Genomic DNA, 17,880 nt, shown 5'->3' with positions numbered 1-17,880 from the left:
TCATTCTATGTTGAGATATTTTTGTGAGATTATGCTGCATTTCTTTTTCACTTCACAGGCTTTTTATTTCTTTTGTGTGTGATATGTCGAGGCTTAGGACATCCTTTTTCTTTTTTAATATATCTTTATTGATTTCAGAGAGAGGAAGGGAAAGAGAGAGAGAGTTGAAACATCAATGATGAGAGACATCACTGATCAGCTGCCTCCTGCACGCCCCCGACTGGGGATCGAGCCCACAACCTTGGCATGTGCCCCGACCAGGAATTAAACTGTGATCTCCTGGATCCTAGGTCGATGCTCAACTGCTGAGCCACATGCAGCTGGGCAGGACATCCTTTCTTTTAAATATTTTTATTTTTTAACATAATTGAGCTAAATACCTTAAAGTTACTAATGTCTGTCATCCTTCCTTACTAGAGGTGTTCTATGTTTTATACTCCTTGGATACAACCCTCATAGCATCACATCTTATTTCATTCAGTAATGTTTCTTTTTGGTCTTGAGATACTGCTCTGCTTGTATTGGACTTTATGTACTGAGGGAATTGATCCCCAAATCAATTAGCTTGAAGCATGCCACAACACATGACAAGGATATTCTGAATGAAAGATTTTGTTAAATGTAGTAACATTAAGGGAATTTTATAACTCTAACCTGAAATATTAAAGTAGATTATTGAATAAGAACATGAATGTGATCATGACCCACCAATTGCTCTTGTTCAATGTCTTATAGATTTTTAACAACCTCAGTTCTCAAGTAAACTGACCCTTCACATTCTATTACAGTATGCTATATAAATTAGTTTTATTGTAATCATTAGTGTCTTGTGATTATTAATCCCAGGGGATGTTTTCTTTTGTGTTGTTTTGTTTCTTTTTCCTTCTAAGTGAAATCCCTTGAGTATGTAATTAGTTAAATGATAAAAGGACGCTCACATTTTTAGCATGTAAAATTAACAGTGAAATATCTCCCTACTTAGAGGACATAACAATGCTTTTGTCAGATATTCCTGGACTTTTTCCATTTCCACTTCCAACTGTAAATAATATAAGAATGTAGTTCACTTGTATTAATAATAGATATGATATTATTTGGATGTATTCACAGTAAATGCTAGAGATTTTTCTCATCTGGGATAGAACCAAATATAGTAATTTCTACTACCCAACTCCAGAACTTTGGTTTAAGTTCAAACTCACATACAGGGGTAAGGTGGACGGTAAAAAATTTACAGAAGCACAGAATACATTCCACCTTTTTGCACTAAGTTGCAACTTAAAAATCATTTTTCTTTCAATTTCTGGCTGAAATAATAGCACTTTGACTTTGAGCACATTCATAATCCACTACTCCCTGGTTTTTCCTCCTTTTTCACATCCTAGAAGAAAATACAGGAAAATACAGGAACTAAGGTAAGTGCTTTAAAGTTTGGATCTTTTCTTTTTAATTATAAATTAAGATAATGTTTGTGAAAATCAAAGGCAGATATTTATAAGTAGTTTGATTTTTTTTTTCACTTTTAAAAAATATTTTTATTATGGTAAAATATATGTAATATTCATTCTAACCACATGATAGGGTACAACTCAGCGGCATTAAATACATTCATAGTGTTGTGTAACCATCACCACTATATCCAAAACTTTTTTGTCTTCCCCAACATAAAATGTTTATGACAACTCTCTCTTCCCCCACTCAGAGTCCTTAGTAACCTCTATTCCACATTTGGTTTCTATGAATATGCTTATTGTAGGTACCTCATTTAAGTGGAACCACACAGTACTTGTCCTTTTGTGTTTTGGCCTATCTCACTAAGCAGAATGTTTTTAAGGGCTATCATGTTGAAGCATATATCAATATTTCATTCCTTTTTATAGCTGAATAGTATGTACAGGCCACATTTTGTTTAATCCATTCATCTGTTGATGGACACTTGAGTTTCCACTTTTTGCCAATTGCAAGTAATGCTGCTATGAACATTGAGCCCCGCTTTCGATTCTTTAGATATGTACTCAGCAGTGAAATTGCTAGATCATGTGGTACTTCTACATTTAACTTTCTGAGGACCTCCCAAAGTGTTTTCTGCAGTGGCTGCACCATTTTGCATTCCCACCAGCAATGCACAGAGTTCCAATCTCTTCACATTCTTCCCAATGCGTATCGTATATTTTTTAATGATTTTATTGGCTATTGGTATGTCTTATTTGGAGAAATATCTATTCAAGTCCTTTGCCCATCTTTTAATTAAATTTATTGGGGTGACATTGGTTAATAAGATTATTTTGGTTAATTTTACATCTTTTTTGGTATCAAAATATAAATTTAATATAGCAATGGATATGTTAAGAAAAAAAACTAATGAAATGATCTCTAGAAAAAGAGAAATCTTCGCTCACTCCATGGCCATCATCTTGCCACAGTTTACTTATCAATTACTTTTTGCCTAATTACATCTTCTTAAAGAGATATTTTTCATTCATTAATAAAAATAGGAGTTATGAAGATGCTGATTACAAGAGAATAGATGTAAAAAATAATACATTATTTTTATTTAGTAACCAATAAACACAAAGCAGCTTTAGACACAGAGGATATCATAAATTACTCTAAATCCTTTCTCACTTGATTCTGAAAATCACTGTGATATTGAGACAAACCCCCTGAACTAAGTTAAATTTTATTTTTTTAATCCAACTAGGAAAAAAACTATTAAGGAAGCAATACATATTTGTTCTAAGAAGGCATAAATTTTAACATGAAACTGAGAAAAAGAAATATAAATTATAAAATGGTAAAAATTTTAAGTATATGGTAGATTTGAACTGAAGAGTTGACCATATTGAGGGAGTCATCCCCAGCAGTCCAAAGTTTCACAGATAAAGATAATTCTAAAGAACAGAGTGCTTTTTTTCCCCTCTTATTTGTGTTTTGGACTTCTTTTTGTCTCTCAGGGATCATGTTAATGGTAAACTCCACATGGAAATAGTCCAACTTGTTCATAATCTGGCTAACAAAGCATATTGGAGGAAGAGGTCAAAGAGAAAAACTCATGACACAGGTATTACAAACAACGTAACTGATTTCTAATGTGTGCTTAGGGAGTTGAAAGATACGCTTTAAAATTTGGTTACAAGAGTTTGTATAGTTTTGAATTTATAGAATTTCTCCTTTTCATTTATATTTATGCTCTAAAGTTGTTTTTCTTAAAAGATATCAATTTTCAAAATTGCAGTCTTATAAGTAAAACCTGAATAGATACCTTCCTTAATTTTGTAGAGAGAATTTTAGCTTTACATACAAGATTGGACAAATGATATGAGAACTTTTTAATCTCTAAGATGCTGTGACTATATTTATCATTTTTAGGTACCATATGCAATTTTCTGATTTGCCACCCATTGGCATGGATTTTAAATTATGTTATTATTGCCATTCATGAAGCAATAGCATATATTGGAGTGAATCATAATATATTGTGTCATGTGCTCTTTCTTTTAAAAAAATATGTGTGCCCTCCTCACACACAGTTTCCGTAGAAGTTAAATGAATTCACAAACCTTCTGAAGTCTATCCATGTACTCATGGCTAAGATCTTGTAATGGATATTCAGTATGATAAGGTTAAAAAGAGTAAAGGTTTGGGTTTCATTCTCAACTGAATTACTAACACAGTACTTCTCCGATGTGTATTATAGAAATACAAATGCCTAGATTTCACCCAATGTATCTCAATGGGTTATCTGGATTGTGTCTTGGGAATTTGTCTTTGTTAAAGATTCACCAGCTGGAAAGCAAGGTGAATATATATATTCAATTTATATCCCAGACAAAGTCTTTAATTTGAGCCTCAATTTTTTTCTTTACAAAGTGGGGATAGTAATACACTACTTAAAGAGGGTTGTTGGAGATATTAATTTTAAAAGTATGTGAATCTCCAAATATAGTGCCTGACACATTGCTGGTGATCAATGAATGTTAGCTTCTCTCTCTCCTTCTTTGTTCTTTCTTATTGACTCAAACAGCTAATCCTGACCATTGTTTTTTTTTTTACTTTTTTTTGTTGCTGACACTATTACAGATGTCCCCATTCCCCCCCCCTTTGCCCACCTCCACCCAGCCCCTGTTCCCCCCTTGCCTCTGGCCATGATCCACTGTTGTCTGTGTCTATGGGTTATGCATATATGTTCTTTGGCTAATCCCTTCATTTAACTCTGTTTGTCTAGCTTTGATAAAAACCAGTGAGAGAAATGAAGAACCATTCAACGCAGACAGAGTTCATTCTTTTGGGTCTGACAGATGACCCTAAGTTGCAGGTTGTTATTTTCCTCTTTCTATTTTTTACCTACTTATTGAGTGTGACAGGAAACGTAACCATCATCATTCTCACTTTGCTGGATTCCCACCTTAAGACACCAATGTATTTCTTCCTACGGAATTTCTCCTTTTTAGAAATCTCATTCACAACTGTTTGTATTCCAAGGTTCCTGGCGAGCCTTGTGACAAAGGACAGAACTATTTCTTATATGAGTTGTATGACTCAGTTATTTTTTTTTATCTTTTTGGGAGTAACTGAATTTTATCTTCTGGCGGCCATGTCCTACGACCGTTATGTGGCCATCTGTAAACCTCTGCACTACACCACTGTCATGAGCCATGGAGTTTGCTATCAGCTTGTACTCAGCTCTTGGGTAACTGGTTTCTTGATTATCTTTCCTCCAATGATCTTGGCACTCAGGCTGGAATTCTGTGCTTCCAATGTCATTGATCATTTCATTTGTGATTCGTCTCCCATACTGCAGATCTCTTGTTCAGATACACATTTCCTAGAGCTAATGTCTTTTTTCTTGGCCGTGCTGACACTAATGGTCACCTTGACGTTAGTGATTCTTTCCTATGGCTACATCATCAAGACAATTCTCAAATTCCCTTCTGCTCAGCAAAGAATCAAAGCCTTTTCTACCTGCTCTTCCCATATGATTGTAGTTTCCATCTCTTACGGTAGCTGCATCTTCATGTACATCAAACCATCAGCAAATGACAGAGTGACTTTAAGCAAAGGAGTAGCTGTGCTCAACACCTCAGTTGCCCCCTTATTGAATCCCTTCATTTATACCCTAAGGAACCAGCAAGTGAAACAGGCCTTTAAGGACATGGTCCAGAAAATTGTATTTGCTTCAAACAAATGAGAAAATTCTAAAAAGCATAGGAAAAAATGAATAGAAGTGCTGCTCTTTTACTCTTTTTTACTTTGTCTTTCTCTGTACATATTTTCAGATTATATTAGCAATTTCACACTGCTTGGGGCCTCCTTCCATGCTATTATTTCAGGCTAGGAATTTGATTCTGCAAACTTTTCTCAATTTCAGAAATACAGAATTTTATTTTTTTATTGATTTTAGAGAGGGAGGGAGAGAGAGAGAGAAACATTGATGTGAGGGAGACACATTGATTGGTTGCCTCCTGAATGCACCTTGAATGGGAATTGAACCATAATCTAGGTATGTGTCTTAATGTAGACCTTCCAGTACAAGGGATGACGGGTCCAACCAGCTGAGCCACACTGGCCATGGCAGAAATGCAGAACTTTAAATGTGATATTTTTATAGATCGTATTTTATGGAACAAATGTTTTCAATGAAGCTCTGTATAAGCTTGCATATTAGCTGCCTTTCCAGAGTTTGGCATATAAATGCAATGTTTGCCGTTAGAATTATAGTTTTAGGACAAGAACAACTATTTGAAAGAAATCACAAAATCAATTGTGACAAACAGTCAAGAAAATAGTTCAATGATAATAGATACAGCATTATGCACGTGGGAATATTATATTTTATAAGTGTCACTTTTTAAAGTGTGAGCATATTGCACAAATTATAAAGTCAAAATAAGATATAATTTATGATAATTTATTTTATAAAATACTTTTTCATTAAGATAAATTTCTATCCTTGTGTACATGATAAGAAAAAATAGAAATTAAATTCTATATTACTCCAACTGAAAATATTGTTAATTAAAATTCTAAAATTTTGAATTTATTTTTTTTAATTTTTATTGAATTTATTGAGGTGACACTGGTTAATAAAGTTATATAGGTTTCCAGTGTACAATTCTATAATATATCATTTGTATATTGTATTATGTGTTCACTACCCAAAGTCAAGTCTTCTTCCATCATCATTTATCCCCACTTTACCCTCTTCTAACCCCCCCCCTTTCCCTCTGATAATCTCCATACTGTTGTCTGTGTCTATGGATATTTTGAATTTATGAAAGAAATCATGACTACCTATGCCAATGAAATGAATTATAATGTAAGAAATTATTTCATTGTCTTACTTCAAAGCCTAAAGTATATTCTACTTCTTACACAGAGATTTCCTGATTAAATAAAGTCATTTTCTCTATCTAAAACACTCCTTATTTGAATGTAATAACTATTTTGCCATATAATGCTAAGTCACACTTTGATATTCTATTCCAGTTAATTGAGCTTTGGTGATACAACTGGTAATGATAGCTATAAAGGCTAAATGTTCAGAAAGGTCAGTGGAATCAGTAGGATATTTTTCCTTTTCAAGTTAATTTTAATGGAAAGGGTGGCTATACTTTGAACAAAAGAAATGTAGGAAAGAAAGAGAAGAAACTAAACCTGTAGAATTAAATGTTGTTCATTTTTGGCACTGATTGTGGCCCACTTTTCATGTTAGGTTATAGGCAATTCTAGCAGCAGGATGCAGTTTCTAATACTATTTCCCTTGAGAGGAACCAGGGCTTCCTGGAGAAAGTTGTTTCCAGGGTAAGGACAGGAAGAATACAAACTGAGTCTGAACATCTTATTGTTTCAGAAGGAAAGGAGGCAAAAAAAAAAAAAAAAAGAAATCATATGAGGATACATGAACCAATTTAGATCTTACCTACTGACCCAAAATGAGACCATTTGAGCATAAAAATATAATAATATCTATAATGGATTAAAAAATATCAAATATAAAAAAACTGTGAGAGTATAACATTATAAAAGGAAATTGATTGATCAATCTAAGCATTATTAAGTAGGCCAAGCAGACATTATAAGGCTCATGATATGATGCAAAAGAAAGCACACAGCCCCACTTACCGATTATATTTCCTAAAAATATGAATCTAAATCTAACCAATAATTAAATCTAATTAACATGTAAAAGAAAATTGGGTGATAGAGTACAAGCTAAGTGATACCATAAGGAAGCAACCAGTTACATAGTCAAGGATATTAAATGATCTTGTTTCTTCATCAATTAATGCAGGGGAAAAATTAATAAAGGGGCTGTAAGGGAAGACAAAAAAGTTATAAGTAGCATAACCACCAAATGTGATGTGTGAATTTTGATAGGATTTTAATTCCAACACTTCATTGTGAAAAACAATCTTTATGTGAACCAGAGAAAGATGAATACACACTGAATTTGATCTATTATGGTTTATTGATAATGTTGAGATGTGCGGTAATGGCATGATGGTAGGTAAAAGAAAATTTTCTTATCAGTTAGATATATCTAGAGATAAGCTTGTGGTTGAAGTGCAGTGAATTTATGGGTAAAATGCTGAAAGGTGAAATTTAAGCAAATTAATGCAGCAAAGAGCTGGTTCTTTGAAAAGATTAATAAAATTGACAAGCCCTTGGCTAGACTCACTAAGGAAGAAAGAAAAAAGACTCAAATAAAATCAGAAATGAAAGTTACCACAGACATCACAGAAATACAAAGGATCATACTGGAATACTATGAAAGACTATATGCCACCAAATTCAGAAACCTAGAAGAAATGGATAAGTTTCTAGAAATATGTAACCTACCTAGACCAAATCATGAAGAATTAGAAAATCTAAATAGAACTATCAACAGTGAAGAAATTGAAACAACCATCAAAAACCTCTCAAAAAGTAAAAATCCAGGATCTTATGGCTTCACTAGTGAATTCTGCCGAGCATTCAAAGATTTGAAACCTATCCTTCTCAAACTCTTCCAGAAAATTGAAGAAGAGGCAATACTTCCTAATACATTTTATGAGGCCAACATAACCCTGATACCAAAACCTGGCAAGGGTAACACAAAAAAAGAAAACTACAGACCAATATCTCTGATGAATACAGATGTAAAAATGCTAAACAAAATAATAGCAAATTGAATACAGCAGCACATCAAAAAATAATACGTCACAATCAACTGGGTTTTAATCCAGGGGCTCAAGGCTGGTTCAACACATGCACATCAATCAGTGCAATACACCACATTGACAAAATAACAGATAAAATCATATGACCTTATCAATAGATGCAGAAAAAGCATTTTATAAGATACAACATACATTTATGATTAAAACACTCAATGAAATAGGTATAGAAGGAAAGTACCTTAACATGATAAAGGCCACATATGACAAACCTACAGCTAATAACACTCAATGATAAAAAAAAACTGAAAGCTTTTCCTCTAAAATCAGGAACAAGGCTACAGTGCCCACTCTCACCACCCTATTCAACATAGTTCTGGGAGTCCTAACTAGAGAAATCAGGTAAGAGAAAGAAATAAAAGGCATCCAAATTGGTAATAAAGAAGGAAAAGTGTCACTGTTGCAGGTGACATGATTCTGTATATAGAAAACCCTAAAGACTCCACCAGAAAACTATTAGGAACAATAAACAAATACAGTAAAGTTGCAGAATACAAAATCAATGTTCAAAAATTCACTGCTCACCGCATGATCTCACTTATATGTAGAATATAATAAACAAAATAAACTGATGAACAAAATGGATCCAGAGACATAGAAGCATGGAACAGACTGAGGGATCTCAGAGAGAAAGTGGGGAGGGGGGAGTGGGCAGGGAGAGATTAATCAAAGAATTTATATGTTTATAAGCATAGCCCATGGACACAGACACTGGTCTGGGGAAGGCCTGGTGGTGGGGTGGATGCGGGGTGGAGGGGATCAGTGGGGAACACTGATAAAAAGGGGACATCTGTAATATTTTCAACAATAAAGATAAAGAAACTTAAAAAAAAGAAACTTCAGAAAAAGAAATAAAAAATAAAAAAAACAATTCCTTTTGTAAAAGCAACCAAAAGAATAAAATATTTTAGAATAAACTGAACAAAGGAGGGGAAGAACTTATATACTGAAAACTACAAAGCATTATTAAAAGAGATTAAAAAAAAACACATTGAAATGGAAAGAATTCCAAGTTCATGGATTGGAAGAATCAACATAGTTAAAATGGCCACATTACCCAAAGCAATATACAGGTTTAATGCAATCCCCATCAAAATCTCAATGATGTTTTTTGAAGAAATAGAACAAAAACAAAAAAACATCAGATTTGTATGGAACCACAAAAAAACTCTACTTAGCCATAGCAATGCTGAGAAAAAAGAACGAAGCCAGAGGTATCCCACTCTCTGGCTTCAAATTATACTACAAAGTGGTGATAATTAAAATGATATGGTTTGGCAGAAAAACAGATACAGAGATTAATGGAACAGAATTGAGAGCCCAGAAATAAACCTATATGTATATGAGTAAATAATCTTTGACAAAGGAGCCAAAACCTTAATGGAGAAGAGGAAAGCTTCTTAACAAATGGTGCTGGAAAAATTGGAAAGCCACGTGCAAAAGAATGAAACTAGCTTATGGTTTGTCCCCATATACAAAAAGTAACTCAAGATGAATCAAAGACCTAAATATAAATCCTGATACAACAAATTATATAGAAGAAAACATAGGTACTAAATTTATGGACCTTGGTCTTAGACAACATTTTACCAATTTGACCCCAAAGGCAAAGGAAGTAAAGGCAAAAATAAATGAATGGGATTATATCAAACTAAAAAGCTTATGCACAGCAAAAGAAACTGACAACAAAACGAAAATCCAACTAGCCAAATGGGAGAAGGTATTTGCAAACACAGCTCTGGCAAGAGGTTAATATCCAATATATATAAAGAACGCATACAGCCCGGCCGGGCGTGGCTCAGCGGTTGAGCGTCGACCTAGGATCCAGGCGATCGGGGTTCAATTCCCAGTCAGGGCACATACCCGGGTTGCGGACTCAATCAATGACTCTCTCATTATTGATGTTTCTCTCTCTCTCCCTCCCTCTCCTTTCCTCTCTCTGAAATCAATAAAGGTATATTTAAGAAAAAAAAAAAGAACTCATACAAATCAACACCAAATAAACAAACAATCCAATTAAAAAAATGGGTAAAGAACAGACACTTTGCCCAAGAAGACATACAAATGGCCAACAGATATATGAAAAGATGCTCAACTTTACCAGCTTTTAGAGAAAAGCATTCAAAACTACAATGAGTTACCACCTCTCACTTGTTGGAATGCCTATTTTCAACAAGACAAGTAATAATAATTGTTGGAGAAGTTGTGGAGTAAAGGAACTCTCATTCACTGCTGGTGGGAATGTAAACTGGTACAGACACTATGGAAAACAGTATTCCTCAAAAATTAAGAATAAAGTTACTATATGACCCAGCAACCCCTCATCTGGGTATCTACCTGAAAATTTTGAAAATATTTATTCATAAAGATATATGCACCCCAATGTCCATCGCAGCACTATTCACTGTGATCAAGACATGGAAACAATTGGTGTCCCTCAATAAATGATTGGATAGCCCGGCCGGTGTGGTTCACTGGTTGAGCTTTGACCCAGGAACCAAGAAGTCATGGGTTCGATTTCTGGTAAAGGCACGTGCCCAGGTTGTGGGCGCAATCCCCAGTAGCGGGTGTGCAGGAAACATCTCTCTCACCGATGTTTCTCTGTCTCTATCCCTCTCCCTTCCTCTCTTTAAAAATAAATAAAAACATATAAAAAAATAGATGATTGGATAAAGAAGATGTGGTACATATATACTATGGAAACCTACTCAGCCATAAGAAAAAATGGAATACTGCCATTTGCAACAACATGGATGGTTCTTGAGAATATCATGCTAAACTAAATAAGGAGAGTAAGTTACCTGATGTCACTCATATGTGGGATATAAAACTGAAAACAACAAATGAACAAACAAGAAAAACAAATAAAACTCATAGACACAAACAATAAATAGTGTGGTGGTTACCAGAGGGAAGGATGGGGTGGGGGTGGTAGTAAATGGTAAAGGGGCTTAAATACATGATAACAAAAGAAGATTTGACTTTGCATGGTGGGCACACAATGCAATAAGCAGGTCATGTGCCATAGAAATGTACACTTGAAATCTATATAATCTTATTAACCAATGTCACCCCAATAAATTTAATTTAAAAATAAAATGAGAAGAATAAATGAATTATCTACATTCGAGATTTAACATTTCAATTGGTACATCAGTATCAATCTATTTTATGTAATTTCAATGCAGGTTTTAATTCTTTACCAAGAATTACCAATGCATTACTTTCTTCATTTTAATTAATTCATCTCACTTTGCCAATTTTTAAATAACTTTTATACTGGATTGCACCCATTCAATAAAATATATGAATCTTGTGATTTTAAAGCTTCTTTCTTCAGATTAAAATACTTTTTCAAAATCCTAAATTTTTTTCTTATTTCATATTTTAAAATATACTTTGGGATTTTTATTTTTTTCTTTGTTACTTACAAATAGTATTCATTCTTTTTAATATTATTTCTCTCCTTATTTGAGTAGTTTTGTTTTGAAAAAGTGATATGCACTATTACATCAATATTTCATGATAAATTTTCCAATCCTTTCAGCATTGATAAATAAAAGTTGAGAGTGAGGTCATGCTTAGACTTTCTGAAACAACTATTCCCATTTTTTCTTAATAAAAGTTATTCTCGAAGAGATTGATTTTAAGGAGACACAAGGGGTGACTTGATCAGGGTCAGTACTGAATGGAAGGCCAAATCTAGATCAGGAAGAGACAATAGGGTGGAAACAAGAACACTGCTTAGGGATTCAGACTTCAACATTCTCCTAGTTCTTTGAAAACAATATTATTCTTTTAGCTAAGTCATTAAAAGCTTGTTTCACTTGTTTGTTTCTCAGAGTGTATATAAAGGGATTTAACATAGGGGAAATGGAAGTAGTGAGTATTGATACTCCCTTATTAATGGCCATTTCATCTTTTGCTGAAGGTTTGATATAGACAAAGATGCAGCTGCCATAGGTGATAGAAACCACAATAATGTGGGAAGAACAGGTGGAAAAGGCTTTTGTCCTTTGCTGGACAGAGGGGAATCTTAGAATTGTTCTGATGATATACATGTAGGACAGAAAAACACACATGAGAGTCACGATGAAGATCAACACAGAGCACACAATAACCATCTGTTCTATGAACCAGGTATCTGAGCACGAAATCTTCACCATAGGATTAGCATCACAGACAAAGTGGTCAATGGCGTTAGAGTCACAGAATTCCAGGTCCAGACCCAAGCTAAGCGGTGGGAATATGACTAACAAAGTGGTGATCCAACAGCAGAAGATAAGCCTTTTGCAGACCCTGTGGTTCATGATGGTCATGTAATGCAGGGGTTTGCAGATAGCTATGTATCGATCGTAGGACATGGTGGCCAGGAGAAAAAATTCTGTTACTCCAAAAAGATCTGTGAAAAATAACTGGCATACACAAGCATTATAGGTAATAGTCCTGTCACCTGTTGATATGCTGTACAAGAATCTAGGAATGCAGGCAGAAGTGAATGAGATTTCTAAGAAGGAAAAATTTTGGAGAAAAAAGTACATCGCAGTCTTAAGGTGAGAATCCACTAACGTGAGGATGATGATGGTCAGATTTCCAGTTACACTCAACACGTAGGTGATAAGTAGAAATGCAAAAATCAGAATCTGCAGTTGTGGGTCATCTGTCAATCCCAAGAGGATGAATCTGGTTAGTGATGTATGGTTTCTCATTTCTGGCTCCTAAAACTGAGGGAGGTAAGATCTGAGAAGAGAGTGGGAAGAATGTTTTACAGTGGGTTTTGTTTAGAAAAGCCAAGCAATGTATTTTACATGGGTTGGTTTTACTTGATAATATTTTAAATAATTCATGCTCTCAATTTTGTTGACATATCATTTGCTAGGTTAGAAACCTGTCTTTCAAACAGTTTATAGGACAACATATGGTAAGGTCTACATTTTATATTGCAGTCCAATGTTCAGTCTCACATGCACACACACTCACACACATATCTGAAACAAAAATTTCAATAAAATACTAATCCTTAAATGTCCTGCTCTCCAATGTTTTCTATTCTAATTTATCTTACTAAAAATAAATACAAATATCACCAAATTGCTTTTATAGTCTACTAAATGTCTTGACCTGTATTCGAAAAAACAATAAATTTTTTAGGGATTCTTTAAATAATATAGTCCAAGTAAAACATAATTTTTCCATGAGTTTTTTAATCTATACTTTTAAATTTAGTCTTTGAAATAGATTTGTTCATAGTATACTTGTTCCCCTGGGAACAATGAAATTATGAACTTTAGGGTATACTTTTTTCTAAGAATTTTTCCCTTATTGCTAACCAAAATTTTACTCAGCTTCATTATCTGCTTAAAAGCTTTTTTCCCCTGGATAAAGTGAGAACACATGAGAGGTGGTGATGACACAAGGTATTTCTATATTCATCTGCCAAAGCAGTTGAGAACTCTGTTCCATTGCCATGACCAAACCTATGGTTAATCTAAAAAGGATATTTCCCATATTTTAAAAATCCTTTCCTAGATCTTTCCCACGACTTTCTCAAATTGTTCATGCCTTTATCTGATTTTCACTGATTGTCCACTTTGATGCAGAACACAGAGAGCATTTTGATATATACTAAATTCACAAATAAGTGAGGATATGTCTGCACACAGCTGAAGAATATTATCCTTAATGTTTTATAATTCAATCTCATATTTGACTGAAACACTTAGACTCCTTATCACTGATATTACAATGAACTCTATAAAGATTAACTACAATCTCCAGTCTTTAGCTTCCAATAATTTTCTCTAATTCCTGACTTCCAACCTACTCCTCAACAGTTTATGATATATACAACCTCTGAACACACTGCTCCACTGAAATGACTCTTGGCAAGTTTAACTGTTATTTCTTTAAATTTCGATAAAGTGTAGCCATTTTACTTGTATTTTTTGTTGCATTTGACACTGTCAAGCGCTCCTTTCTTCTTATGATGTTCCAGGCACATTGCACCATATCCACACCTCTGGTTTTTGTTTTACCATTTTGGTTTCTCCTTTACAAGAATCTCTTCCCTTACTCATCTTTATAACATTGATATTTCTCATATTTCATCCCTACATCTTCTTCTCTGCTTCTCTATGTTTTTGCCTGGGAACTGATGAAATCCTGTGGCTTTAATTTAGCAGGTAAAATTTGATTATTTCAAAATGTACCTTTTTTAAATGATCTCTTTGAATGTGAGACATTTGCACCTAGCAATTTCACACTCCCTCTGAGTGAACTGACTCAAAGTGGAATGCCTCACCTTCTGCATCCATTCATCTTTACTTTCTCCTTGTTCACTATACTAAAACCAAAAGACAATAATTGTTGCCCTATATTAACAACTGAAATCAAGCTATGTTGTTTCTTACTTTCGCACTATCCTGAAAAATCTATTGACATAACAGTTACTTTCACTTGATTTTGCTGTTGCCCTGACTCTAATGAGGGGGAGTTTTTTGTCTGGTTGTGGTGGAGTTGCAGAGAGTGGCTCTAAAAACCCACCATAGTGACAGACGGGTATTGTGGTAATCATCATACATGGACTACCTTTCTGGAAAAAAGTTTTAATCTTATCATTGGTGTCTTCCCCCCCCCCCCTTACTCCCTCCATTTGCTAATTCTGACCTATACCTAGCTCTTAGTGACTCCTTCCTCTGTTTTTCACTTAAGAATCTTCAGAGGAGTCTTTCCAAATCTCCCAGACCACATTAAGACCTTTCTTTCTACGTGTTTTGTCACACCCTATGCATAATAGAGGATGTAAAAAAAATTGTTGGAAATAGGATTGTTATCTTATTTAATGTGATAACCACAGAGCTGAAGGAGTCTGAGGTATAGAGCTAATTCATGATAATATATACCCTCAGACCTAGATCAAGGTATATTACTTATTATGTGCACTCAACTTTAAAACTACTCTATCTCTTCCTTTTGCCATATTCCTGACTCTAATTTAGGGCATTATTGTTGGCTTTTACTTATGAGGAAATGTTCTGAGTGGCTTTTAATTCACATCATTGACTATGTACTCAGCACATATATGATACTTGCAGTTAAAAAGTTTTAACTGACTTCTCATTGTGTTTGACAGAGAAGTGGCTTTCCTTTTATGTTTCTATTCATGCTTCCTCAATACACATGCAAAAACATATTAACACCAGAGATTAATTCTGGATTTGGATCAACAGCTACTCCGTGGTTGTTCCTTAGACAACACCAGCTAACTGCACTAACATCTGCTGAGATAATTTCACGCTCCAATGCTTATCAAGGCCATCAATAATTTGGAAAAAGCACATAATTTCTTTCAGAAATTTCAACTAACTGGCTAAGTGAAGGTTTCACTTGATTGCTTTAAAATGTTCCATAAATAAATAAATAGTTTATTTTCTTCAGAAGTGGGAGATACTCTCTACCCACAATCTGCCCATTTCCCATAGTAAATCTTCCAGAGCTTACTAGCCACATTAAAGAGATGGAAAACTGACCCTGGTTTAATGTTTTAGGATGACCTGGGGGCACTCTTAAGAATGTGAGCATCACACAAGTAATAATAAATTAAATAGGGAGAAACAAGAGGGTGGCGTAGGTAACACCTGCACCTGCCACCGCCCGCAACCACATCAAAATTACAACTAAAATACAGAACCACCATCACCCAGAGCCTCCTGAAACCTGGCTGAACAGAAGCCCCACAACCAGGGAACTGAAGGAGCAACGAGGCCGGGAGGAGGGGCGGAGACGTGGGCGGATCGGGGCTGAATCCTGGAGACTCGGCTGCAGACCACACCCGGTGCCGCGGGTTAAACCCGGGAGGGAATCTCGGCAGCAGGGGTTTCCCGGAGGAGCGAGGGGTCCCAGCCCCACAGCAGGCCCCCAGCCCAGGGCTCCAGGGTCAGGAAGAGATGTCCCCACAACTCCAGGCTGTGAAACCAGCGGGGACTGTCTCTGAGGGTCACAGAGGCTGCGGGAGCCCCAGCAGCTCCTCTAAAGGGCCCGGCACGGACTCACTCGGACGCTCCCTCAGAGCCCAGCGCCGGGCAGCAGCCTGAAAGGACCTGGGACCCTCAGGGAGGAACTAACCTGCCTGGAATCCGGGCGAGAGGTGGAGGGGCGGCTTCCTCCCAGGCAGAAGGGCTGGCGGAGGCCATGGCTCCTTTGGGGAGTCCTCCCCGCACACAGCCGGCAGGCAGGCGCCATGTTTGAATCGCCAGCACCTGATTCTACCCGTTGGCCCCGCCCCATGATTCCCGGAGGCCCCGCCCCTCCCCACCTGCAGCTCATCCAGGCCATTTCCAGGGGCTTTTCTGTGCAAGTGGCCTCTTCAGCCTCATGCTTAGGACTTTCCTAAAATCTCTCAAACAAGCAGCAGCGTGCCCCATACGGCTTGATAAGCGGCCCCAGGCCTGGCACTAGCGGCAGCTGCACTGGCTCATAGCTTGGCCTCTCCGGGACACCTCCAAGCCCAGCACAAGTAGCAGCCAACTACAGTTTGCTGTGTAGCTCATGCTGGGCGGCCCTGGGCGAGGCACTGGCACAGGGCTGACTTTGCACCTCCCGGGAGGCCCCAGACACAGTACACCTGGTGGTCAAACTTGGCCACGCTGGATTACAACCCTACCACATCCACAAATTCATCAAGGGGCGCACTTGGTGAACACCAAAGCTCCACTGAAGTAAATCCTGCTCCATAGGGGTGTCTCCAGCACAGCAGCTCTCTGGCCATAGTTGCAGCTGGTCCTCACAGCTGATTAGCCTGGGGGTCAATTCCTCCTAGTGATGCCAACAGCAACCAAGGCTCAACTACAACAGGACAGTGCACACAGCCCACACAGAGGAGCATCTAGAAGGCCCAGCTCAGGTGACTGGGGAGGCTGAGCCACTGGACCCTACAGGACACCTACTACACAAAGACACTCTACAAATTCTAGGAGACATAGCAGCTCTACTTAATACATAGAAACAAACACCTGGAAGCAGCCAAAATGTGGAGGCAAAGAAACATGTCACAAAGGAAAGAACAGAAGAAATCTCTAGAAGAGGACCTAAATGAAATAGATCCAAGCAAGCTAACAGATACAGAGTTCAGAATTTTGTTTATATGGATGTTTAAGCATACTATCAGGGAAATAACAGAAAATCGATAACATAATAAAGTACCAATTTGAAATGTAGGCTACACAAACTGAAATGAAGAATAATTTACATGGAATCAACAGTAGAGCAGAGGATGCTGAGAATCAAATCAGCAATTTGGAACATGAGGAAACAAAAAACACCCAACCAGAAGAGCAAAAAGAAAAAAGAATCCAGAAATATGAAGATAGCATAAGGAGCCTCTGGGACAACTTCAAGAGGCCCAACATTCATGTTATTGGGGTGCCAGAAGGAGAGAAAAGAGAGCAAGGAATTGAAAACCTATTTGAAAAAATAATTACAGAAAACTTCTCCTACCTGAGGAAAGAAATAGACTTACAAGCCCAGGAAGCACAGAGGGTCCCAAACAAGAGGAACCCAAAGAGGCTCACAGCAAGACACATCATCATTAAAATGCCAAAGGTTAAAAACAAAGAGAGAATCTTAAGAGCAGCAAGAGAAAAACAGTTACCTACAAGGGAACACC

The 17,880-nt window shown here is 36.5% G+C and overlaps 2 protein-coding genes across 2 annotated transcripts; one reads left to right on the top strand and one right to left on the bottom strand.

Annotated features, from left to right (window-relative positions):
• Nucleotides 1-4,249: 4,249 nt before the first annotated feature.
• Nucleotides 4,250-5,188, top strand: LOC308552867 (olfactory receptor 6C75-like; the record flags this gene model as incomplete). Its single annotated transcript, XM_081128254.1, has 1 exon — nucleotides 4,250-5,188. The coding sequence occupies one exon, from the start codon at nucleotides 4,250-4,252 to the stop codon at nucleotides 5,186-5,188; it is 939 nt and encodes a 312-aa protein (XP_080984380.1).
• Nucleotides 5,189-11,986: 6,798 nt separating this feature from the next.
• Nucleotides 11,987-12,925, bottom strand: LOC308552871 (olfactory receptor 6C2-like; the record flags this gene model as incomplete). Its single annotated transcript, XM_081128258.1, has 1 exon — nucleotides 11,987-12,925. The coding sequence occupies one exon, from the start codon at nucleotides 12,923-12,925 to the stop codon at nucleotides 11,987-11,989; it is 939 nt and encodes a 312-aa protein (XP_080984384.1).
• Nucleotides 12,926-17,880: the final 4,955 nt, after the last annotated feature.

Source organism: Miniopterus schreibersii (genome assembly GCF_964146895.1).
Source record: "Miniopterus schreibersii genome assembly, chromosome: 2".
In the NCBI taxonomy this organism is placed as follows: Eukaryota; Metazoa; Chordata; class Mammalia; order Chiroptera; family Miniopteridae; genus Miniopterus; species Miniopterus schreibersii.
The sequence above is the reverse complement of the archived record's forward strand: the minus strand, read 5'-3'. Positions and strand labels throughout refer to the sequence as shown.